This window comes from Strigops habroptila, chromosome 10, assembly GCF_004027225.2.
Source record: "Strigops habroptila isolate Jane chromosome 10, bStrHab1.2.pri, whole genome shotgun sequence".
NCBI lineage: Eukaryota > Metazoa > Chordata > Aves > Psittaciformes > Psittacidae > Strigops > Strigops habroptila.
In genome coordinates this window covers 26480429-26506805 of record NC_046359.1, presented here as the reverse complement: position 1 = coordinate 26506805, position 26377 = coordinate 26480429, and the positions used below count along the sequence as shown (strand labels likewise).

Below are 26377 nucleotides of genomic sequence, written 5' to 3'. Positions count from 1 at the left end.
GATTGCACAGGCAGTAGCTGCCCGATAGACATATGGGCAGCTGACAGTATCAAGGCACCCCACCAGTAGCTCTGCTGTCTGGCAGATTGCCTCAGATAGGCTGGATGAATCAGTCCTTCTGCTGGAGCTGAGAGAGTGGGAGCTGCTGCGGAATGAGAAGTATACATGATAGTGATTACTGAGCCTCCCTGCATGTTGTACTGCAGGGTTGGGATAGCAGCATTCAAGTGAACTTGAATTTTGCTAATTTGAATATGTGCAGACAGAATTTCAGCTTTCAGGTTCCTCTGGGGCAAGGCTGGGTCACCAGCCTGCTGTGTGCAAAGGTTCATGGCCTGGGAGTGTCCTGGTGAGGAATTTAACAGCACTGCCAGGGCTGGGCAACAGGAGAGGGAAAGAGAAGTGAAAGTAATTGGCTTGAAACCATCCTGTCTCTCTTTGCGTCTTCACTTTCATCCCTGAAAGTGGATGGTAAGATGCTTGGTAAGCTGAGCAGGCAATAAAGACAAGAGCACCCCTGCCTCTTCGATGCTTGCAGCCTGCTCCGGTTGCTGTTACAATATGACAGTGCCTTGCTCTCTGAACAGGCAGAACGAGGAGCAAACACCATGGAAGGACTCACCTTCAGAGGCTGGCTCCTCCCTTCCAGGTCCTCATAGCACCCTGGGTGGCTGCTGTCACAGGCTGCTGGCTGAGCAGAGGGCAATGACAGCCCCATCTACTCTGGGTGGTCAGACAAGCCTCCTGCACCCCCAGTGGCATGAATGATGCTGCAATCTCTCTGCTAGAAAAACAGTGCAGAAGTACCTCTGATAGATGCTTGGCTCTTGTATGATTTGCTTAGGGCATAGAATCATAGAATAGTTAAGGTCGGAAAGGACCTTAAGATCATGTATTTCTAACCATCCTGCCATGGGCAGGGATGCCTCACCCTAGACCATGTCACCCAAGGCTCTGTTCAACCTGGCCTTGAACGCTGCCAGAGATGGATCATTTATTTACCACATTGAGTTCACAAGGTTATAAGTATGGCTAGTAGTTCAAATTCTGTTTTCCTTCTCTGGGGACACTAATGCCTTTTATAAGATGAAGGACTGTTTGTAAGGGGAAGGATGAAATAAACACTGGGAGCAGGATTCATGCCTGTGAAGAGCATTAACAAAAGCCTGAGGGAACACAACAGCCCCATTTCAGGGATCGGTACTTCACTTTTGTACAACACCAGGTTAGAGTGGGGTGAAGAGGTGACGAGACCTTATGCTATAAAAACTCTGTCTAATGGAAGCATACAAGATTTTAGCTATTGTTTGTTTAGGGTTTTTTCCACACTAAAACATAATATCGATGTTCATTTCACCTTTTCTCTTTGTTTTCCGCATCCAGGCTCTCTCGTGGTAGATAATTATATTGGCTGTGGTTTAATTAGCTAATTATGCTAGAGCTGGAATATTTTTCAGAGTAAATCCTTTTATTTAGTTGTTCTGATGCAGCTTCTCTTTGGGTTTTCTCCTAGAATTTTCTTTGTATGTCATTGTGTGGTAGCACAGATATTTATAACTGGTTTCATTGGGGTGTTTAAATATGATAGTTATCCAACTGGAGTGAAAGGAACAGCAGTATGGAAGGCAGAAGTGGCCTACTCCTGGAAGTAGCACACTGACATAAAAAATTCTGCAAAATTTGTTAATAATTTTGCAATAATATTTGGAAAATATTGATATGGCTTTACTCCTGAAAAAGGGAGTTAATTTTCATATTAACACCTTTAAAAGACACATTTTACCTAGCACATACAAGGCTTTTTGAATTTGACCTTTGCATCTCCAAACAAACAAAAAAATCCCCTTTCCTTAGCAGACTTTGTTTGTCAGTATAAAAATCTTGCTTCTGTTGCTAGCTGTACCGTAGGCAAAGGTTTCGGTGCTCACTGCTGTGCTGAACTAAAGGTTACAAGTAAATGTAATCAAAGCTCTCTGGTCTTTCTTAAAAAACCCAAAAAAGACAAGGAGTAGCACAGAGATGCAGGCAAGGAGATCTGCTCCTTGGCCTGATTAGCACACATAGTGGTAAGTTTTTATGTTGTTGTGTCATGGAATTGTAACCTGTGTATTTTTCTAGTGATGCCTAACTCTGGCAAAGTCTGTATAACCGTGTAGTGGCTATAGCCAATCATGCTTCTCTATTCTGCTCTATTTCATAGCTGCCCATTTAGAGTCAATAGGTGTTCAACTATCAAAGGTGGTATTGAGCAAAGTCTTAGTAAGAGTTTTTGCTGTCTCCATCTTTTCACTGTGTGTATGTGGGACTGGGCTGTAGACAATTTTCTTCCTTCTTGCTTCTTGGCACACCTTGGATGTGGCTAGTCACAGAAAGAAGGCCAGGGCTTTGTCTAGCCTACAAATTTAGGAACCTACATTTATTATAAACCTAGTCAGGATCTTGCTCTAGCTCAAGATGGCCAAGCTGTGAGCTTACAGCTGTGAGATGATGAGAAGCATCAAGCTTTACAAGTCATCAGGACCCACCTCCTAACAGTTTGCTCGCCCCCACACCTCCCTAGTTAAGATTGGATTAATGTGTTTGCCAAGCTTCACGTCAGTCTGTTAGTGAAATTATATGTCTGTACCAGTATAAAACCGGTTTTCTACCCCTCTTTACACGATTTTATTCCAGAAACTTTCCATGTCTTTCGGGCAGCAAAGGGAGTCCAGGAAAAGCCATTGAGGCAGAGTTCTTATTCCTACTTAGAGAAGTCCTTGAGGACATGATCTGCAAGTGTTTTCCTGGCTTCTGCCATCTGCCTCTCTTTTGCCTAACCCTGGTTAAGTTTGCTGATGTCAGGGAGTCATATACTCACAAGAGCTACAGGCTGCTTTTCAAATCAGGTCACATTTACTAGTTCCCAAACAAGAGATGTTATATTTGGGAAATTTTGAAGCTAGTGCCTCAGTTTACCCATAGCTAACCTTAATCTGCTGTAGAATGGGACAGAACCACAAAGTAATTGATTGCTCCTTACATCGAACAAGCAGCAGATTTAAAAAACTAATTTAAAAAAGAAAAGAGAAAAAAAAAACCCAACACACTAGTTGGTCTCACAGTCATTGCAGTAGCATGAGTAGCATGCAACATCTGTCTAGCACACTCTCCAACCACCTGCCTCTGCAATAGCTATGAAGAAGCAAATCATATTTCAACGCTGTTTTATTTTCTAGCCCTGTTTAAAATGGAACAAACCCTAGAATATTTGTCCCATGGGAAATTCCAATATTGCAACATCTGTTTCTGTCAAGAATCAGGCTGAAAATTCTCCATAAAAGTTCCTTTGTTTGCTTATGGAAAGAAAACTTCAAAAATATTTCATTTGGAAATATAGAAATGTTGCTATCAATCTCATTGTGGATGTTACAGCTTTGGGAATGACAGCCCCATCCCCACCATACAGCATGCCCCTTGAGGAGTTACTCTCCTCCTGGAAGCAAAGCTCCTTAATTTGATCGCATTCACTTTGCTCTCTCTCCCCTCACCACAGAGGTCTTCCTTCCCTGCATGTTGTTCCTGCTGTCAGCCCCTGCAGTGGTGAAGGGATGGCCAGGGTGTACAGGGAGAACGGGCAACTGTCTGTGAGTGGGAAAGGAGCAGGGGACATGGTGGAGGAGCAGAGCAAGGGCTGGAAACAGAGCACACAAGTGCCAGAGAGAGGAAGAACAATGTGGATCCCCACAGCAATAGCTTTCATTTTAATCTTCCTGACAAGAAAAAAAACCCTCAGATCTAGCAGAAACCCCTGTTTGAACACTAAAAATGTGTTTCATTTAAGGTATCCAACCAGCTTTGCCATCAGAATTCCAAGGTTTTGCTAGATGTATCCATCTAGTGCCTGTAAGAGCTTTGAACATGTGGTCTGAGAGACATCCAACTAATGCAAAATACTTGTGCACTTTACACAAGCTCCCTCAGGGAGGGGATGATTTGGCATGAAAAATGAATCCTTCTGCCAGGCAGAAACCAAATTGGGTCTGCCTTATACAGCTGCAGCTGCAGGAGTTGAAAATCTCCGGCTGAAGTTTGTGTCCTGGGAGCCATCATGTGTTTCAGTCATTTTCTGACACTAGCAATAGGTACCACACTTGCCCTAGTTACATCCTCCCCACTCAGGTTTGCTCTTCAGTGAAACAAGAAACCCCTCTTACATTTTCAGATGTGTTGCTCAATTTTCAGTGCGTGATTTTTTGTCTTTTTCCTCACAGTGACAGCAGAACTTACCAGGTGAGACACATTGATGTTTGTCTGCAGAGCTGTCTCATACATGTTGTTTTAATGATTTAATGTTCCAAAGGCAGAGAGCTGCACAATGTTTAGCTAAAGGCACAGGAATGAAGATGGAAGATAGATACAATATGAAAAAGATGACATGTAAACACATAAAAAGGAACATGAAGGCAGAGAGATCAATGTGTGTGTGGGGGGAATTTTGTTTATCTTTCCTCCCCCTTTCCGTTCCTAAATATGAATTGCATGTAACTGCTTAGTGCAATCCCTATTTCTCTTCATTTCATTCCCCTATGGATTTTTCTAGAAATCAAGAACCGAGCAGAGCTAGTCACAACAGACCACTTGTTAGGGCTGGATTCTCTTTTTCCGCTTGTGATTTAATCAATGACCAAACTGAGATTTCTTCAGCTTTGTTTTTTATTCAGAATTATCAGGCTAGAGGTTTTATGAGACTTTTAGCTAACAGTGTAATTATTAGAACTAAGATTTTCGACTTCTCTGTGCAGAGATTTTTTTGTTTAAATGTTTCCTAGACAAATAATTTGGGGCTGGGTTTTATGATTTGCTGGTTGTTTACCCTTATGTTCTCTCTTCCCACCCTACTATTTTGAGATGCCTTTAATGCTAACCATTATTTTACTGTGCAGAGGTAGATTAATATATACTTAGGGCACAGTTTTTTCAGTCAACATAGGATGTTCCCGATACATGTATCTATCATAAACATAATAGCAACTAAACTTGAGATAATCACAGATGGAAGCACCCTGCCATGAGGACTCAGAGATAAGAAATGCAATATTGCTTCCTAAGGATGGATTAACACTCAAAGTTCTCTAAAAATTCAGTGTTTTCTCTACTCCAGCACAGGGGTAACATGAGGTGTTTTCTTTTGCTGTAGAGCAGGCCAGGAATGGAAACAGAACAGCTTTTTCTGTGGGTTCTAGTCCTCTTCTTCATCCTCAGAAGCTATGGAAATTTCACTGCTGTTCACTTAGATTTGGATAAGCACCAAAGCTTTGCAGAGACTGACTTTCAAAGAAATATTCAAGTTTTTCTGAATTAGGCCATCAGAAAATTGTACATCTTTTTTCCCCCAAATGAAATTATACAACATGTTAAAAAAGAAAAAAAAAAAAGAAAGTAGGAAATAATATCCTATTCCATTAAAATTTTAAAGGTTTTTACTGAAGAACAAGCAGTGAAAAAGAGCTTCCTAAGTTCTGCTTTCGAAAATGAATAGCTGAAAAGGCTAATTTTTTTTTTTTTTTTGAACCTGTGAACACACTTATTAAAAATAAAAGATGCAAATAAAATTACTTCATTTTAAGATCTCTTTTTTTAAATAAGCCACAGCTTCAGAGAGCTATGGGAGACTTTTCTGGTATGAGTCCAGAAAAGCTCTGTTAAACTTCAAAGCAGAACTTTACAGTGTGTAGCTGAGAGTTCCTACCGTTAGCATTTTGGCAATCTCACATACCTTCTGTTTTGGTTACAAAAACGCTGAGTGTAGTTGACAACCTACACAAACAGACTGCCTGGCTCCCCAGGAGAGGTTTCCGTACCACCTAGATCCAGTATCTAGTTTAGACCATGATTGCAGAGGCAGCTCAAGGAGGGTTGCACTTCTTTCACCAGCTCCAGCACCCAGTCAAAGCAGAGTGACAGGCACTTTCGCTCTCCTTGGGGCTCACATCTCAGATGGATCCATGAGCTGGACCCACCACAGCCCCAAGCAGGAGGGCTGGTCCCCTGTATTGCCAGGACGGGGGCAAGACTCTGTCTCTCTGTGGTGGTAGGTTTTTGAGCTCTGACCAGCCAGGATAGTGGATCTTTTAGTGGCTGAGCCATTTGTAGATGATACACAAGCCTAAAGATAATCCAGCTCTCTCTGATACGCAAATTTGTACAGAACTATCGGAAACAAAAAACTTTTAGTGGCTAAAAGCAGCAGATATATATCTCCGAGTGACATGACTGATATACTACTCCCACAGGCAGTCCTTTTGAAGGCTGGTTCGTGATGTTATTATACAGCTGCTTAGGGGATAAGTCGTGTGCTTCAGAATGCGCTTCCGAGCACAACTACAAATGAAATGGCTGCCACGGATGCAGATACTGTAGACAATAAGTGACGTCTGCCTGTCTGACATTTTCTTCCTGCAAAGTGAACAACAGTGAACAGAGTATAGACAGTGACATTAACCAGCCTTAAATTACTTCTCTGCTTTCTCCTATCAATGATCTGGTTTCTCCCCTTTTGCACATATTAATCTGAAAATTATAGCCTGACTTGTGAAGAAACTCCTAGAGAGCAGGCAATTTTTTGTTGGCTTAGAAGGATTTATGCATTTAGCTGTTCCAGGGATGTTCCATCATTCTCAGATGCTGAAGCTCTGAGTAAGTTATGTCCCTGAGGAGAGCAAAATGCAACTACTAATCATTGACATCAATGGAATATCCTCTATGTGCATCATGTGCCACTGTCAGTAGATCACAAAACTGCTGCTGACCTTGAATGGAGAAAAGTAAAGGATAAAGGTCACCTTTATTTCATCTACACAACAAAAGTTCTGAAAATGGCTTGTCTTGAAAGCATCTGCTGAAATAAAACCTTGGGCTGAATGATACTGGCTTGCTCCACAGGCTTTCTGATGATCAAAGCGATAGTAGAGACATCTTAGAACTGAGTAATGCTGTAGAAACTATAGCTAACATGCTAAGCTGAAAAGACACCGGGTTTATGTTCTTCTGTGTTCATGTGGTCCTGAGACCTTCAGAAAAAGCTGCTAAGTGTTTGGGGTTTTTTTTCTATATCTCTTTTAATAGTGATAATAACACATAGAAGTACCTCACAGGCACATTTCAAGTGAAAGTGGCTGGATACAAAACAAATGACCTATCTCTGGACACTCCAGAGCTGACTTTAAATAACTGGGACTAGCTCCTTTTTTCTTTTATATATGCTATGTCATAGTTTTCCTTTTTCCATTGTGTCTTTTCATCCCCTTCAATTTCAACCATTTGTCCTAGGTCTTTTCCCATAAATAAATGGATACTTGTCTTCATGTTTATTATGGCCTTGGGCAGATTGCCTATGGCCACCTGGACTTTCTCAAGCCTGTCTCTGAACCATTTTGTGAGGACTCATTGACTTCTGCCAGTCATCTTAGCCAGACTATCCATCACCTATGACATTATATTCCAAATGTCAGTAACCTTTGTCCTCCTCTCTCATATATAGAAGCTCATACCATGCTCTCACCCTTCTAAAAGCAAAATTCACAACTTTAATAACTCAAAACAGCTTTAAATAGGCTGACTTTGTCTCCATTCTGCCTCAAAGGCTGTTGTTTGTTTATTGGTTTGTCTTTACATGCAGATGTGTAAACTGTTTGTTATTTCTCAGGCTGAAGTGAAGACCTATACATTCAAATGGGAAATGAGTTGTGGTATTTTAATGCTGTGGTATGAACTGGTAGGAGAAGGTAGAGTCACCAACTCCTCTTCCTTTGAGAAATCCTTAAGACCGTATCTCCACTAAACCACTGTGCTGGGGCTCAGTGGAAGAATCCCTGGATAAACTCCTCAGCCCGTGCGGGCCTCTGTTGTCCAGAATTTCAGACTAGATGATCATGACTACCCGTACTGCTCGTAACATTTGGGAACTAGGCCCCTACAAAGGCAAGAATGTAAAAGCAGTCAAACTGTCAATCAAAGTCTTCTGGTAAAGTCAGCAGGTTCAATAAAACTGAACATCTGTGTGTACACTAATGTATTGTATGATAATTGTATGCATTAAGATTTCAACTGCCTTAACTTCTGTGTGAATACTCATTACTTTAACTGCCAGTCATGTCACAGCAGTCATAGCTGAATGGATCTGCTTAGGCTGTATCAGAAATAGGTATTACATGGCCTCATCTTCCTTGAGATCTAAGAAGAGCTTTTTTAACTTACATGGTAGAAGGTTGTCAAGCTTTCAGTCAGTGCTTCTCTTCAAGCACCAACCCTCCCCTTACAGTCTTGAAAGTAAGGCTGATGGAAACAAGTACTGATCATTTCAGAATCTCTTGGTCTAGAACTCTGGCAGGAAAGATCCTACCAAGCCTTAAGCAAAGTCCATAGATGCAGAAAACGCGTGGCAGGACCAAAGTCTCTATCATTGTTTATTCCCTGGGTAAACTATTAAGCTATGACACATTAAGTCTCTCCTACCCTGTTCCTCTGAAATCTTTTCAGTTGATTTTATCTCGGCAAGGTCCAGCTTACAATAAATGCTTGTACTTGTGAGTAAACTGAGAAGAGTTCTATTATACTACTTTGTGCTGGGCTGCACTTGAGAGGGAAAAATGTGAAAATATATATTTCTTTCTTGCTTGGCTGCAGGGATGCACTTTGCTAGCTAGTCCCTTGGACAGATGTGTCCAAGGATATTTTAAGCACTGCAGACACATCTCTCTGCCTTTCAGTTTGCCTTCTGCACTGTTAGTCTTTGTGGAAGAGGTTTGGTCTAGACCTGTGGTTTTGGGTATATTGTTGCCTGGGACGGTTAGTGGTCACTGGAGCCATTCATCAGTCTTCCTCTTTGCTGCTTCTGCTGTTGTCATTGACATGCCTGTGACAAGGGCTCAAGTACTGCTATGTCAGCAGGGCTTCAGTTGAGAGTTTGCAGGATCATGTTTCTCTGAAGAAATAATCATTGACTCAATGCAGTGGTACAAGTTTGGACAGATATAGTGAGCACAAGCACAGCCTTAAAGCACTCCTGATACTCACTGAAGGAGGTGTTAAGTCATAGTGTGCTTGTGGCTGGGTGAACACCAAAAGGCTCCATAGGACCACACTGCTCATCCCCATGACTCTGAGTTAAACCATGGTGAAAACAGCTGATGTATTTGCATTTTTGCTGTATCATCTTTTAGGGCCATACTGCCCCATATACTTCCAATTCACCTTTATCTGAGCCATCCTGCATCCGTTTAGAGTTTTCTTCCTCCCATCCTTAAAAATGTGCACTCCTGACACCAGCCATCATCAAACTTGCAATTTCTGCTAAAGTAAGAGATTTGTGTTTGTCGGGTTTCCTAGCTAGGTCCGCTTTCGTCACCCCTGGGCAAACTTTTGCGTTATTCACCTTTTCTATGTCACTGCAAAAAAGTTGCCAGCATGGTCATTAAAAAACAATTCATTTTCTGAAGCATAATGATGAAGTTTATTCATGATAGAATAAATTCTTCCTATTGCTGAGGTGTTAAAACCATTTAATCATTCTTCAATATTTCATTGGAATTTAATCACCACGAGTCAGAGTTATACCTTAATTAGGTGCATAGCCATATGAATTTAGGACCAGAATCATCTTTGACTTGTGGCTTATAGTCAGGGTTATGTGGAAAAGAGAAACACATGCACTGTGGGAAATCATTTGGCTCTGTTCATAGTTTCTGTTGGCTGAGATAAGTTAATTTTAATCTGCCTACAAGGCACATTAGATAGTAACTTCTCCAGGTTATGTAAAAGGCAGCAGCTCGTAGAAGTTTTCTGCAATGCCACAGCTATCTCCACTTCATCCCTGAATGCAGCACTTTCCAGCCACCAAATAATGATCCGTGGCACCATCACAGTAGGGCAAATATTTCCCAAGTCAGGTCTAGGAAAAGGATTTGCAGTGAATGTTGGAGGTATGTAAAAAAACACTCCTGCAAAGAGAGCGTGCCTGTGGCCAGGAAAGGACCACGCTCTAAATGTCTCTTCTGAAAGCAGTACTGAATCTTAAAGTGGATAAGAAATCCTTGAGGTGCTTGGGCATGGGATTTTTCTTACATTTACAATCTGCTGGGAAACGCATAAGGAACAACACAGGGTTGCATTCTGCTTGAGATGTCTGCAGGAACTGTGGAAACAGAGGCAGCTCCCAAGCAGGTTCAAGAACAAAAGACAGCTGGTTTTAGATCATTCCGATTTTGCTTCTTTTGCTATGTGTTTTGGGGGAAATGTGGGGATTCTTCCTACAGATACCTGGGTACAGGCCACACCATCCCCTCTTGTTTAGTTGGAGTTGCTGTTCAGAAGGTTTGCAGCTTCATTTCTTCTGCTGGTCACTCTCCCTCCTGTCACTTTGGTGAGACAGAGAAAAAGGAAGGAAATTTAACTTAAAAATCCTTTCTTTCCAAAGCTGACTGACTTCCTCAGCAAGAAAATAGGAAAGGTCACCTCATCAGTCAAGATACTCAAGCCTAACATCTTTCCTCAAGCAAAACCACAGACATTCTGTTGCTGAAGTCCTGGCACAGACTGATGGTAGTGCCTACCCAAATTCCACAGGTCACATGGACAGCACTGTATTGGCAAGACCTAGAAAGGGGATTCAATTATCATTTAAAGAAGGGAACTTGGAGCCCAGCAGCTGTGTATCAAGTGGTGCAGAGGCAAGTTTAGGACTCTTTCCAACCCAACCCACTGCAGAGAAGCCAAAATCAGCAGTTCTAGGGGAGCACAGCTTTGCAGGACTTCACAAGAAAGTAAAATTCTTGTTGACTTTATTGCCATGCTCAAACACTCTCAGCTGCACGCCGGTACTTCTGTATTCATTTATTAAGAAGAGAAAGGAAGATGCTTTTCTGAGGGCAATAGATTTTGTTCTTTCTTAACTGCAATTGTAAGGAACTCTCCTAGCCTATGTAGTGGCTAAGGAGGGGCACTCTTAAGTTTCCTCTGAAGGATTACATTGGCTATTAGAAATGTTGAGTCAAAGGCCCTTATTGATAATACTCATGATGAATATATGTATGGGAAAACAGAGTCATAGAAATAATGTAGCCAAGATTACAGTGCTAGCTCTGCTCTCCAAGAAGCCTGGAATCTGATGTCCTATGTAATGATTTTTCTATTTTATTATTTTATTTTATTATTTTACCCTCTTTTCTAACAATGATGGAGTCTGGCTTTTTACTCCTTATGCTTTTCGGAGGGGTCACACTGAGGTTTTGATGCTGCTTGATGTTATGCATCAAGGTTCAGCTCATCATTTTTGCTCCTAAATATCAGTGAATATTTGGCAAATTTCTACTACTGCTCATTTTGACAGGATGAGGACAGCATTCCCTTGTCCGATAATAGAGGTGACAAATGATTCTGTTTTCTCCCAGCAGGTAAAACTTGTGGGTTTTAATATCATTGTGTATTTGATTTACATTTTATTTCATGCTCTCATTTTTTTAGCTCTCAGGGTCATTTTGCATGTCCTACTTACTTATACTATATGGAGTTACAGCAGAAAAGCTCAGAGAAGATGTTAGAGTGAAGAAGAGAGAGTTTTGCAGGCTTTACAGTTGAAACTCTGCAGAGCAGAGCAGTCTGCCAGTTTCTCCCTTCATTACTCACTGCTTTGAAAGTTTTTCAAGCAAAGATAAAGAAAAATCTATTCTTTCATTTTGCTTTCAACAGTACAGGGCACTCTTACACGTGCGATTCAACAGTAGTTGTAGAATTTTTCAATTAAAATATTCGCAAAATGTTTTCTGTTATCTGTAACGATCTCAGATGCCTGTAACATGTAGAAGCTTTTGTTCTACTGGTGGACTGCAAAAACTTTCATATATGATGACTAATACTTAATCATGGTAAAGAAGTAATAAACCTAACAAATCTGGATGTGGCTGTATCAACAGACTGATGGCATACTTAGCATATGTTGTAGTTCTTTTTCATGTGAAAGCTTATTAGCTTGCTCATAAGCTTCGTATTATATGAGTCTTTTCTTAATGTTACACCATCAAACCAAAATGATCAGTTGTGATCCTCTGAAATAAAAAGGAGACACCAAATTTGAGCAGGCTTGTATATGTAAACTCATTTAACAGGTAACCCTGCTTAAAAGTAGGATTACATTCCTTTCCAAGTACTTACAAATCTTTTGTGTACTTTCCGTGAGTGAGGAGTAATATGAGGAGGGCCAAATATGTATTTGCAAAGTATATTACAAGTACCTGGAAGAAGAAAATCCAATAAACACTGCTCATGCTTTCTGCTTTGCAATGGGTTCACTATTGGGATGCACAATCTGGGATTCTGGACTGCTTACATTCAGGTTTTGGGTCACATCAAATAGCCATTAGCCTATTGGATGATTCATTTCATATTCTTTGAGTTTTCTGGGTCTCATTTATAATGTATAAGGAACAATAGACAACTTTCTAATATAGTTTTTTCATTTGTGCCACTTGTCTAAGATCCTTTAGCAGACAAACGTATTTCTAGGTGATAATATCATGCTACTATAGGAATCTACCACTGACTTCTCTTTTTCTTCCTCCTGGGGTCATTATAAATTAAAACTTATTTTATTACTGGATGGATTTTGCTTTTCGTTTCAGTAATGTATTTGTCACACAGTATGGTTTCGATCAAGGCTCAACTTTGAAAGAAGCAGGGTGTCTCTGGTTTGCTGAGAAATGCTTTTATCTAATTTTGGTATCACAAACTGAAAGGATGTAACAGTGTTCTGGCCTTTTGTAGAGCATTCCAAAATTCCACATCTCCATGTCTTTGTAGCCTATCTAGTCCTTCTAGCCTTCCTTTTCCTTTGCTTTTCTCAGAAAGTGGCAAAATGTCAAACCTCTGCTTTAGGAAATGCCTTTATCACATATATTTGCTGTGCTTTTTTTTTTTTTTTTCTTTTCCTGTTCCCTCCTCCCAGGAGACAATGTTTTTGACCATTAGTAATTTTTATACCCCATGTTCTCATTTTGCAACTGAAAAAAAAAAAAACCTTTTCCCCAATGTTATTGTAAAAGTAATCATCCTGGTTCTCTTTAACTTGTGCGTTATTGTGCATCTCTGTCACAGAGATTTTCATCGCAAAAGACTTTCTCTTCTAACTCAGAATCTAAAAGCTTGCTGGTTGATACTGAAAGTTTCTTATCCAAATTTTCCCTTATTGTTTTTCAATAAGTTTTCTTAATTTGTAAGAAGCAAGCAGTTCTACTGTATCCATTTTAGATAGCAGAAGGTGTTTCCAATATTTGCTTAAAGGCTAGAGGGCTGCATCCTCGATCTTAAAGTTTTCCTGCTTGCTTTTCAACCTGCCTGTGACAGTAAAAACCTCTCCAGATACACACCTTTTCATGTTTCTACATTGTGCCTGTGCTCTTCTCTGAATGTAGGCGTACTCCTGTTGTATCTTTGGTGAGTTGATATTCCTTTATCTCATTCTTGGAGAATGGCAAATGCAGTTCCCCCTCTCCAGTGGGAATTAAACTTTTTTTCCCCAAGTTCATGATGAGATAGATGCTTGAGATTGTAGTATGTAGCCATTCCTGATCTCTTGAGACTATACGTAAAAGTTCAACCACTGAGGTGGGGAACCCTTATGTGACATATGATTAAACTTATGTTTAATCTTAAATTGATGTTGAAACACTTTTTTTTTATATAGACTAATGTATCAACATGTACATAGTTTCTATGGGTAGTGAGACCTCTGGTTCACTCAATGAGACTCATTCTTTTGGTTGGAATAGTTAGAATAGTCCTGTTAGCTGACACCACACTTCTCCCACCAGTGCACAAAGATTTTGTGACAGAAAAGCCTGAAACAGCATGCTGGAGTTTTCTTTGACCAGTAGATTACAAAACACGGGCGAACATAACTTCAAGCGGTGCCTGGAATTTTTGTCATTCTAGCACAACTGTCTGAAGATAAAATTAGCTTGTGTGATAGGACACAAAGTTTCTTCAGGACGTATGAGTTGCAGCCTAGCATAAGTGCTCTGCGTAGTAAGCATGAACGTAATTGCTAGCAGGCCACTGAAGACCTTTCTCTTCACCTCAGCTCACATCAGCTTTTGCAGAAAAAGGGGATAGAAAGCTGTTAACCAGTCAGCTTTTTTTGGATCTTACCACTATAATTTGCAAGATTTCATTGCCTGGAAATAAATGGAAAGCCCCACTTGTAACTCACATGAAAGGACAACATATAGCTGAATTTTCACAGCTGTGTTCTGCCAGGAAAAAAGCAGAATCCCTTTTGCAAAATTATTTTCTCCGAGCTCCTAAATGTGCTTATTGCTTCTAATCTTGCTTCTCTTCTGGAAACCTGCGTGAGTATGGGAGGATGACCTTTTCTGGTATAACTATCTAACTCTGCAAGAAAGAGTTCAAAATTGCTTAAGTCAGAGAGAATAAGCAATGACACATCAGCCCAGTGTATGGGCCATTTGTCTATAAAAACCTGGTCCCACACTCTTCTGTATGACCTGAACCCACCTTTCATGGATAACTTTTCTGTTTTCCCACCTTTAGAAATGGAGTAGTTGCAATATGTTGTTACAACTATCAGTAGAATAAATTACTGACTTTAAATATTTTTTGATTAATCTCAAATTTACTGTCTGGCTCTTTTGAAATATTGCTGTGAGTTATGATAGCTTTCTAACTCTACATTAACATGATACAGAGTGAATTTATTACTGTGGTTATGCATTGTTTCCATAAATACTTCAGTTTCACATTTACTAACAAAAATATTGTGTGGGCCTTCAATAACTCTGCTAATGAGCTTAAATATGTTTTAGCTGGAATTGAATTAGTGTGAAGATTTTTTTTCTGAGGCAGTTGGTATCAGATATATTGAGGTGAACAGTGTCCTGTGTGCAGCTGAATAGTTTGGTGTGAATGGATTTATCTTTTGTGCTATCAAATGTTCCTAGGGTATGTCTGCATTCCCTTTAAAGATAACATTTAATGATCAGGGCACTAAATGCCTACTGCTGGCATGTCCAGGTGAAAGAAATAATAGCACAGATCAGGGAGCTTGAAAGTCTGATTTTGCGTTGTCATACCAACATTAACCAAAATGAGGTTGTCCCAGCACAGCAGCTTGCACATGGACAGCTGAACTGAGCACCTTCGCTGATTCTGGGCATTATATAGGATGGTTCTGGTGGTCTTCATTCATCCAGCAGTGCCCCACCAGTTCAGCCTGCCTGTGGCTCCCTATTGTTTGCAAGAATCTGGCTGAGTATAACAGAGAGAGAAGCGTTTCCTCTTAGAGCAATGGCTAATGAAGGGGAGCAGAATATCTTGTACCATGGTTCTCCTTTCTCAGTCTTGTGTGGGAAAGTCCACTAGAAACTTCTTATGTTTTGTTCTGTCACCTGCTGAATGACATCAGTACATCCCTAGGGAACATCATTTAGCTGCCTATCAGATATCACCAGAAATTTATATTCTCTGAGGTAGTAGTTTAATGTTTGCTTGTTTGTTTATTTGTTTTTACTTTCCCCTGTAGCACAGGGGATATATTAATTATCAGTATCTCCCTGGCTCACGATCGTGTGACAGATATATCAATTGCTTTTGGCTCTGTCTGCTTTTCCCCACCTCCCACCCCACATTTCCAAATGAGCAGAAAAGAGCCTAAGCAAATTAGGAAATAATAATGAAACTATATGTACTATCATCTGTTTCACCTGACAAGACAGATTCTCTGAAGGGCAGCTGGATACATGAGTGATGAGGAGACAAGATTCAGAAAAGCAGGAAGGGATTTGTGTTTAATAATAAATGTTCTATCTGAAGGCAAAATTATGATTATATGTCATAAACCCCCCAAAAACTAATAAAATAATGCAGGAAATCGTTCATGCTGGGTTGAATTAGTGTTTACTGAACAAGTCTGGCTACCTCCTGGTATTTTCTGACATTTACTTATGTTGACATGACTGACAGAGGAATTACACCATTGTTAATACTAACAACTATCTTTTTTCCCATGACACCAGAAATACACCTGTCATTTTTTTTGAGATGCAAGTCACAGTAGGTCTCTGTCTTTCTCAGATTCTTAGGTTAAAAAATCTTGAATCAGGTGCCAAAAGCCTGTGAGATCTCACACAGCAATATACTTGGTACTTTGTATTTGGTTTTTGATTCCTGAGGCTTTAGCATGATCTGAAGATATATATTCAAGGTTTTTTTTTTGAAATTTGAAGGGTCAGAAATTAATCTCCATTGTTAGCTTACTTAATTTTTAATAACAATTTAGATTCTACTTTAATTCCACATCTGCAGAAACTGGGGCTTTCCAGGATAAAAACACAGCAAAAAAACTACACCAGTATACACCATAAAACTTTCAAAGAAATTACAAAAGTTGGCAGCAGAGAAGAATGCCAAGTATGCAGTCCAGATTTGTCAATCACTTGCTCTTACTCCCAGGCAATACATCACGTGTGACATTTTTGCTTCAATTTAGATCCTTCTAGTCTTCGTCTGATCTTTTTTTGCCCTTTTCTGCAGCCCTAATATCTGTTCACTATTTGAACTCTGTTCACTGCCTTGATTCACTTCATTATCTTTCTAATCATCTTGTTTTTTCTGAAAGATCTTCATCTATGTTTGATTGCACTCAGCCATATAGTGAGCTGGTTTTATGACATTGGTCCCTGGACTTCTCCATCATTTTTTGGTAGCCATGTGCCTGATATTGCCCTGCCAATGGCTGCTTTGAGCGTCTATCATCTTCTGCTGCTCTGATTCTGCCAGAGCCCGCAATGTTCAATAACATCTTTTCTTTTTGCATTCTCTCTCACTTTAACCCTCTTTTCCTTCTTCTTTCCTTACCTGTCCTCGAGGAAATTAGAACTTCATTACTACCTGTGTCTGGTAAAAGGCAAGATCTATGTGCCACTGGGCTACATCCATCAGGCTTTAAAGGGTACTTTATATGGTCCTTCAGACAATGAACTCCATCCTCTGATTACTCACTCTTTTTACGTGCTCTTTAGCCAGTCTCTCTCTAGTATGTAACCACTGATACTTTCCCTGTTCCCTTTCTCTACCATCCTACTGCAATCCCACTGGGACTGAAGGTGGATACTCCAACTGAAAAGTAGGACTCTATCAGACTCTTCTACACTACTTTAAAGGAAGATTAGCTCTAATCATCATTTTTTCAGAATTTCCTGAAATGAAGGAAAAGAAACAAAACAAAGGATTGAAAATAGAGGACAAACTTCTTGATTAAATAAATGAACATTTTTGGCTTGAGATTTTCACTGAAAAATGTAAACTGGTCAGATTTCAGTGTTAAACTTTTCTAGATCAATTTCTAGTTCTGAGATTAATCAGGATAATAGTTTGCACTTACGTGAATTCAACTTTGTGAAAGAGGAAATCTAAGAATAGGAATGAACAGTGAGATTTCACACTAAGACATTACTGTACAAGAAAGTTAGTGTGCTAACTAACTGGAATGTGGTTTTACAGAACACTAGCTATTTCACCCTGGCACCCCTCTTCCTTTTCCCCTCTTCATTACAAACTACAGTGCACAGTGAGGATGTTTAGCACTACAGTTCAGCAGTAGTTTCATAATTAGTGTATAGGCTACAGTTGCACTGGTAAATTAATGAGGGTCTAGAAACATTCCCATGCCTCAGAACCCCATCATCTATACTGCTAATTTCTTGGTGCAGTTCCTTGCATGTTTTTGCCAGCATGGTTCAAGTGTTAATATTCCAAGGGCTATTTTTGATGTATATCTTCTGAAGTCACTCTTTTCAGGGAGAAAAGAGAATTTACCAGCAGAGACATGGACCATTTGTTGTGAGGTGTCTGCTCTGGGACACTGCATGTAGACAGAATTTTTTCTTTTTTCTTTTCCCAGATACAAGAATTCTAATGAATGCTAATTTAATAAATCAACATGACTTTCCCTTTTAAACTACTAGCCTTCACTTCCAAAGGAGAAATAGTGGTACAATATAGATAGTATATAGCCCTGAATAATCCAAAATAAGGATCATGAGAAAAGCAACATCGTCTAGCAGGTCAGTATAAAACTGAGTCTTGGGAGTTGCAAGTGCCTTCCCAAAGGAATTGCCTTGACAGCTCCCTGCCAGTTCTGTGATTAAAGCAGTTTCAGGCTAAAACTAGATGGTATCATATTCCTCTTGCATAGAGAAAAGGAATAGAATTGCCTAGCCAATTAGCCTAATCTGTCTTTTCTCTAATTTGTCTGTTTTGCATAACTACAGTATTAAGCAGCAGTTCACTCCTGCTAATCCCCAGTGCTACAGAGAAGAAAAGAACCCATTTGTATATTACAGCATAATCATAATATCTACTGATTTCCTCCCATACAGTACATGCCTCTTTTGAAAGGAGATTGCTGGCGTTATCCCCATTTTATAAATGAGGAGACATACAGTACAGCAAAATGATTTCTCAGGAACTGAGAGTTACTGGTAAAGTAGAGCCTGATATCAGTATAACTGATAAAGCAGAGAATGACATTCGGGTCTCCTAAATTCTCAGTACAGTTCACTCCCTGAAAGCTTCAGTGCTCACTTGCACCTGGATTATGGGTGAAGTCTGCAGCAAACCTTTTTCTCCTGCATTTCGAACTAATTTATTTTCTAATTTTTTTAATATCACCACACACTGAAGTGAGTAATTACAAAATTACTTGCTTTCTGTATGTTGTGTCTCCAAGGACATAGCAAGGACTTTCTAGCGGTGGTGGTGGAAAATGAAGTCGACTTCAAAGAAGGGTGTTAGCACTATCTTTTTTTTTAAAAAAAGGTCTTATGCTCTCACTTTAGTGCTTTCACAAAATGAGACGTAAATCTCCATGGATTGAAGAGAATGTATTGTTTGCAAAAGCCCTGCAAACTTTCATCTTGGCTTCATAGCACCTCATCACACGTAAACTCTCATAGGAGCATCTGTCTATTGCTTTTCTATTTCAGGCACTTATGCCATGCTCCAATTCTGCCCATAGGTCTCCTCCTTTTCCAATAAATGATGTCATTGCGCCAAAGGGTGAGAGAAGAGGGCTTTTTTTGTAAATAAAGGTCAGTTTTAAGACCCTTGTGTTCATTTAGTTCCTTAGAGGCAAGGTTTTCAGAGAGGTCAGAATCACATTCTTATATGAATAGTTCTCCTTGGGGTATTTTGACCTTCAGATAAGATTTGGAAAGCTTAAGAATAAGGCAGCAAAATCCTGGCACCAATGTGGAGGAGATTTGTCTTCTCCTCCTACCACAAGGAAAATAAAACAGAGGAGAAAGACAGTGTCTGGATAGTGAATTTTGCTAAAGGGAGTTTTTCATATTTCTTGTTGTCCCAGCTAGGACTACATTTACACTTACACGGTTAACATATTTCAATATTCATCTGCTTTCCCAGTTCTCACTGTTCCCGGACTCCTTAAACTGTACGCATTAAACCTATCATAATCTACCATCGGTTTATAAGTAAGCAAGTGTTTTGCTAGTTGATCTCCTCTTGCAGTTAGTCATCTCTCACTTTTTTTTTTTCCCCTAAAGAAAGGCTAGTATCAAATTTAGATCTCTGTTCCTCTTCTGTGACAAGAAGCATCTCTGCAAGATCACACTGTGCTGAAGAGCAGGTGGATGGTATTGGGCTCCTCGCCTTAAGATACTGCCACAATTAAGTATGTTTGCTATCTGAGGGCTAAAAGTGAGTGCTAGGATCTTAAGAGTTTCAAAAGCTAACAACTTTCAAAAGCTAGTTTTGGTTTCAATGAACCAGGCTACAGATTCTTGCTACCTGGAACCAACTTTTTGTGTTTAGCTGATGATTTGAATGAACAAAGCCTTGCAGAATGTCTGCCTAGACACAGTTTTAATGACACTTTTTAGTTCTGTGGCAGCTCCTAGTTATTGAGTCCCAATGGCAGGGCATGGTGGTCCCTTATTAATGGTGCTACATGTACAGAATAGCTATGAAGAAACTCCCTCTGTTAGGCAGCAAAGCAAAGATTGAAGTGGCATCTTGCAGCTACCTGTGTTGGCAACAATTGAAGAGTCATTAATATTCCAGAGTGAAAATGTGTCTGCATTGATTTTAGGTGTGGGAACGTTAAGAGATGTCATCCATCATAGCTGGCTGGCAGTATGTTTAGGAAGGGTGAGCTAAAGCATGGAGGAGTGCCAAAATACTCTTACAATTTGGCAACTTCATGAAAAAAAGATTGTCTTCCCTGCAAGCTAGAAAACCAAGTCTGAGTTTAATTACTTAACTCCTAGTACTCTTGAACTTGGTGCTTATTCCTATGCTCAGCTGTTCTTTGACAATAACATTAATTTGAATATTTAACAAGAACATTTGAAGTTTATTTATGGAAACATCCAAAATTCTTCATTTTAGATGTATATGGAGAGTTGATTGGTTTTTCCATAATTGGGATTGCAAATGTGATCTTTTATAAAGCTATTATTAGTCCGAATATTATCACAGCTGTAGCTTCCAGGACTGATTGAGTTTAGAAATGACTCAGTTTCTTTTAAAGGCTAAGATAAGCTTTTATGGCAAGCTTCAGTGTAGTTAACCTGGCCAAGCTTTAGGACTGGCTATGGCCTTACTACTGTACATTTTTAAATGGAATGGCTTTACCTTTCATGCCACTATCACTACCTGCCAGTTCATGAAATATTCCAGGCAGTTACATTTCCTTGGTAGCATGTGTATATTTGTATTAGAAGAAAGCAAGTTGTAAGTGGTGGAAGTTATCAGTTAACACTGTCTGAAATACAGTCTGAAAGACTGCATTTCTATACGCATAAGATATACGCAAAGCTATATACTATGTAAATCCAGTTGTTTGCTCTTCGCTTGGAGAGAATGTAGAGGTCTCTCTGTGTTTCATGAGAGCAAAACAAAAGAAATCGCTCTAACAGATGGTGCTAGAGCTCTGTTTTTTGAGAGTTATGAGCCAAGTCCGAGACCCATTTTATAGGGTTGATTAGTGTTTCTGCTAACAGTGCTACTTGTTTGTAATAAGGTTTCACAGTGAAATAATTTCTGAACAACTTACACACTGCAGAATTTTTTAAGCACGTGACTGGGAGTGATGGTGTTGAGTATAGCATTAGGTGATACAGACGGAGATATAAAGCAATTGATGAAACCGTCCAAGAGTTTGAAGATCATACAGTTGATGATCAATAGCATTCTGTTATTCCATATATCATCCTTGGTGTTTGCATATGAAATGCCTCAAACTATTCAAGAGAGCGCAGGCACTGCCCCAGCTGTTGTGGCCAGTGATGTGGTGTTCTCAGAGCCACAGGGAGAGGATACCATTTAGAAAGAATGTGAGACCAAACATTTCAACTGTTAGAAACTATTTTAGCAACTCTATCTGGAGTTTACCAGGAAGGCTGCTTTATGACCTCTCATTCTGAATAGCTCATTCATGTCTATGCTGAACATCTCCATTAGGATGATGAATGTGCCCAGAACCTCAAACATAACATTAAGTAAACCTTCCAGGTGATGTTTATATTCCAGGTATCTCTCACTGGTATTTCTTTTCCTTACAGGCTGCTTTTTTTTTTTTGGTGTGTGTGTTTGCTTTTTAAAAAGGAGCCACATCCTCACCTATGTCCAGGCTGAAGGGTTGTGTAAGTGGCATGAATGCATAAATGCAAAGATGATCAGAAGCTCATCTATGCAGCACCTTGGTGTTGCTGCTTCTCTGCACAAGCCCGTCCCCTCATACTGTGCAGAAGAGCCTCTGCAGAGCTGCCATTTATGCTGGCTATGATGACATTTTCAGGCTAAGAAAGCCTGGCACTCCAGAAGGAGTCTGCCTTTTTACTCTGGCCAGGCCTTACCATCCCGATTACAGTCACCACCAGCTTGCTATGTGGTGTGTCTGTAGGGCTCCCTTGTTGCTGGTGCTAAAGATCTGCAGCTATAAGTCAGAATGGGCTGGGTTTAATTTCAATTTTTTTCTCTCACTCAAATCTGTTATGTGGAAGTAAAGAGAAACTTGCATGGAACATCTCCTTGGTTTTTTTTTTTTGCTACTCAGCAGGCACCGTATCTGGGATTCTCCGCTGTATTCCACTAATGTGCTGCAATTCTAACTACTTTGAAATGGGGGTAGACTATGTTCATTCCTATCTGCTAATTTTGAATGCTAGTGATGCTCTAATATTGCATGAGTTCAAATGACTATTGACGTTTTGTGGCAGCAAAGTATATCCATAAATGACCAAACTCAGAGCACAGCTTGGGCCTAGCTATTTGGTTTGGGGGTTTTTTGGTTTATATTTGAGTATATTTTTTTTATTTTAAAGAAACCTTCTTTCCATCCCTGCATCTTTCTACCTCTCCTCATGCTTCTGCAGCCCATACTGCCAATGCCAGTATTTCTTTTAGCCACACAGAAGAAGGTGGTTGCAGTGAGAAATTTCTGGCAAAGAATATGATAGCTCCATTTCTAGGAGATATTTTCCACAGTGGGCAGAATGGGAAAAGTAGGTGGGAGAGTGGAGAGAAGTGATTGCCTGCATTGCATTCTCAGGGAACAAGAAAACTAAATGTAGCCTGTTGTCTTCACCAGGAAAGCAACCTGCTGATGTTAGTCAGTAAGTGTTCAGGCATGCATGAAGTGATCTCACATCTGCCAGGTTCAGACTCAGCAAGTGCAAGGGTCATTTGCACACTCAGAAAGAACTGTTCCTTGTAGGCACATATTTTTGAGTTATTTGTTCAGAATTTAATGTTTAAAACTAGGACAGATGAAAATGAAGAGAAAAAAAAAAACCAAAAACAAGACACTGGACTAGTTTGGTTTGCTTTTTCTATTGCACGTTTGAGAGATGGCCCTCAAAACTTGTGCAGTTTTGAATGCTGGATATTGAACCCACAGAAGTTGGGAAGCCTGAATGCTTATTTGAATTTTATGGCTCTGCTCACCTCTGCCAGTACCCAGAACAGTAAACACCACGCTGTTATGTCTGTTCTACTCTCTTTTCCCTTAGTGTTAAAAGTAACCTTTTTTTTTTCTCTTTTTTTCTTCCTTCTTTTTTTTTTTTTTTTAAGGATGATTCCAGCTACAAACAAAGCCTTTGTTGTAAACAACCTTGTTTCTGGAACAGGCTATGACCTCTGTGTCCTGGCAATGTGGGATGACACCGCTACAACCCTTACTGCCACCAATATTGTGGGATGCGCTCAGTTCTTCACCAAAGAAGACTACCCTCAGTGCCAGTCGATGCACAGTCAGTTCCTGGGTGGGACCATGATTTTGATCATTGGAGGCATCATTGTGGCAACTCTGTTGGTATTCATTGTAATTCTCATGGTCCGCTATAAGGTCTGCAACAATTCCCAGGGGAAGATGTCTAACGTCAGCAATGTCTACTCACAGACAAATGGAGCACAACCAGTTCAGAATGGAGTCTTGCCCCAAGTCAACCCCAAAGTGGTGGTGAGAAATGAACTTATGGAGTTCAACTGTCAGTCTGCAAGGAGCAGCATCTCCTCTTCCTCCAGCTCTGCAAACAGCCGTGACTGTGATGACTATAGCCTCCAAAGTGAACAGGGCACATTGTCCAGTAAGTGGAGGCCTCCTTCCAGGTCAAAACACAATATTGACCGGCTAATGGGAGCTTTTGCCTCCCTGGAACTGAAATGTCAGAAAAAGGAGGAGATGACAGACTCCAGAACTTCCACGGTGGCCCGCCACTCGGACAAAGAGCCACTGTTGGGCCAGCCAGAGTCCAAATTTCGCAGCCTCCTCATGTTGCCTCTGGAGGGCAAAACTAAACGTAGCCATTCTTTTGACATGGGGGACTTCGCCACATCTCAGTGTTGCACCTACCCAAAAAAGATAACAAACATTTGGACAAAGAGGAGCCTCTCGGTGAACGGCATGCTTTTACAGTATGATGACAATGACCTAACAGGGGCAAAAGGGACTTTTGGGAGCTCAGAGTGGGTAATGGAAAGCACAGTGTAAATATCAGTGTCTCCCCACTCCTCTTTTCCCCTCATGTGTTATAAAGCGTGGTTTGCTGCAGGGCCATGCATTTGGAAAGAGAGGGGAAAAAACGTTTTCAGTTGTACTGGCCAAAAAGATAAGTAAACAAATAAGTAACAGGGATATTAAAAGAGAAAGAAGGTCATGAAATGTGAATAGGCACGTATGGCACCATTCTTGTCTGGCCCCAACTAAATCATGAGTGAATGTTTCAAGGAATTTGGTAGTTTTATTTAGCATTGCTGTCCAAAAGTTATTCAGACTCTTGGTGAACCATTAAGCAAAGAGGATGAGAAGGAGTTTAACAGCATAAATTTAATTTTACAGGGTTTGTTTTGGTTTTGTTTTTTAAAGGGCACCTCTTTTCTTTAAACCATAGAAGTACACTTCTGTGGATATAAGACTGCTCCTAGGATAGATCTGGTTGTCATTGCAAGCGACTTTCTCAAAAGTGCAGGCAGGGCATCCACAGGGACAGATCAGAGCAAATTGTTAAGCATAATCTCATGGTGTTAGCTGTGACATCTGGGAAAACAATACTTGTTGTTGAGTGGGCTTTTGGTTCAAATTTAATGAGTTCTCTTCTGTTTTGCCTCGTTACTCCTTTTGTTTTTTTCCCACAACAGAAAATATGTTTCCATGCATTTTTTTTTTTGTTTTGTTTTGTTTTCAGTCTCATCAAATCCCCAAGATGAAAAGGAGGATGTGTACAAAGGTCAAATTCCTGATGTACTAATTTACTTCCAATGCACCCTTTTATGTCCTAGGAAGAAGTATATCTAGGGGCTAATAAAAAAAAAAAAAATCATCCTCTTTCTTCCATCTTCTTCATAGTCTCTGCTTGTCAATGCTTAAGGCAGATTGCAGCAGCTGTTGATATCTGTAGGGGTGTTGCTGCCAAAGATAGGGAAAATAGTAACCAGGGTTTCCTATTAAAGGATAAAGAAAGGGAAAATGAAAGTAGCTCCCATGAACTCTCCACATTATTAATACTAATGGCTTCTGGCAAAGACCACTCTGTCACTGTTCGGCTGACAAAGAAAATACAGACTTTCACCCTTTTGTGACAAAAGCTCTTTGTCTAGTCACCATGATATGGCATGACTGTATCAGTAGCATCACAGGAAATGTAAGATTTTGTGTATTTCAGGGAACTGGGTATGTTCCAAATTAGCCATCAAAACTAAGGTAAATTTAGTTGTCTCAGAGCAGGGGGTCTCCCATGTGTCCCCTGCATTACAGATAGCCTTCCCCCAGTCTCCAGCATACTTCTGCCCTCCCGTCTGTCACTCTCATTAAGGTCCTTGCTAACTAAGAACAGGAGCTCTTTAGGGCTTGTAAACTGTTTCTCACCTTAGGTTTTGGGAGCATTGCTGTGGTTGTGTAAATGCACATCGCCCACCCATTTGACATCATTGCCCTTAACTACTGTGATTTCCAGCATTCTGGTGGCTACTGCAACTGCCCTTTCATTTGTTTGTTATTTATTTGTGATCAGCTGCTGGGAACCATTCTGAAATTGCACATTGTTACTATGATTTTGTAAAAGGTGTGTGGAAAGGGTGCAAGGCATAGAGAAAAATAACACATGAAAAAAATTCTATGTATATTTTTTTTAAAGGTGCAGAGATATATTGTGACATGGCTGTGTACTTTATCTTGTATTTGTCACATTTCCTACGTGGAGTTTTAGAAAATGACATCCCTGTGATCAGAATATTTTTCCTTTATTTTCTCTTTTTTTTTTTTTTTTTTTTTTTTTGCTACAAAATGTACAGTAAAAAACATTCTTGGGGAAAAGTATTTGCTTTTCATTTATTTACTCTTCTGTATTCTGCTTTGAAACCTAAGGAAGCATTTTTTAAAATATCTTGAAAATTTAGATGTTTGCTTTCTCTTTCCCTCAAAGTAGGAATCAAGAAATACCTACGTTTTTGGAATGCATGAGAAAAGATCTTGTAAAAAGGCATTTCGCCTCATTTCCTGTGGTTACATTTATAAAAATCTGCATCACTAACATATTTTAAATCTGCACAAGTAAGAGGAAGCCTTTTTTTAGGCTTAGGACCTGAATTTGTAGGGTTTCGCTCAGATTATTGTTCACCACCACCATTAATATATTCAAACGAGATCCAATCAAATCTTGTTTGCAACATCTTTCAAAATCTCTGTTTTTCTCATGCTTTCCAAGAGGAATGACACCTCTAGTGCCAGAATCTACATCACCCAACTGTCCAGATGTCACCTTCATATTAACCAGTAATGACATTTACATTTATGTTGTACTGAAGACTCTTA

General features: G+C 39.9%; 1 protein-coding gene across 2 annotated transcripts in view; it reads left to right on the top strand.

Moving 5' to 3' along the window:
• The window catches only part of LRFN2 (leucine rich repeat and fibronectin type III domain containing 2), a 159880-nt gene extending 134067 nt beyond the window's left edge, over positions 1–25813 (top strand). For both annotated transcript variants that reach the window (XM_030500006.1, XM_030500007.1), the window contains exon 3: positions 23140–25813. In XM_030500006.1, coding sequence (XP_030355866.1) covers positions 23140–24058 — 919 coding nt within the window. In that variant the 3' untranslated portion in view covers positions 24059–25813. The remainder of the gene's footprint in view (positions 1–23139) is intronic.
• Positions 25814–26377: the final 564 nt, after the last annotated feature.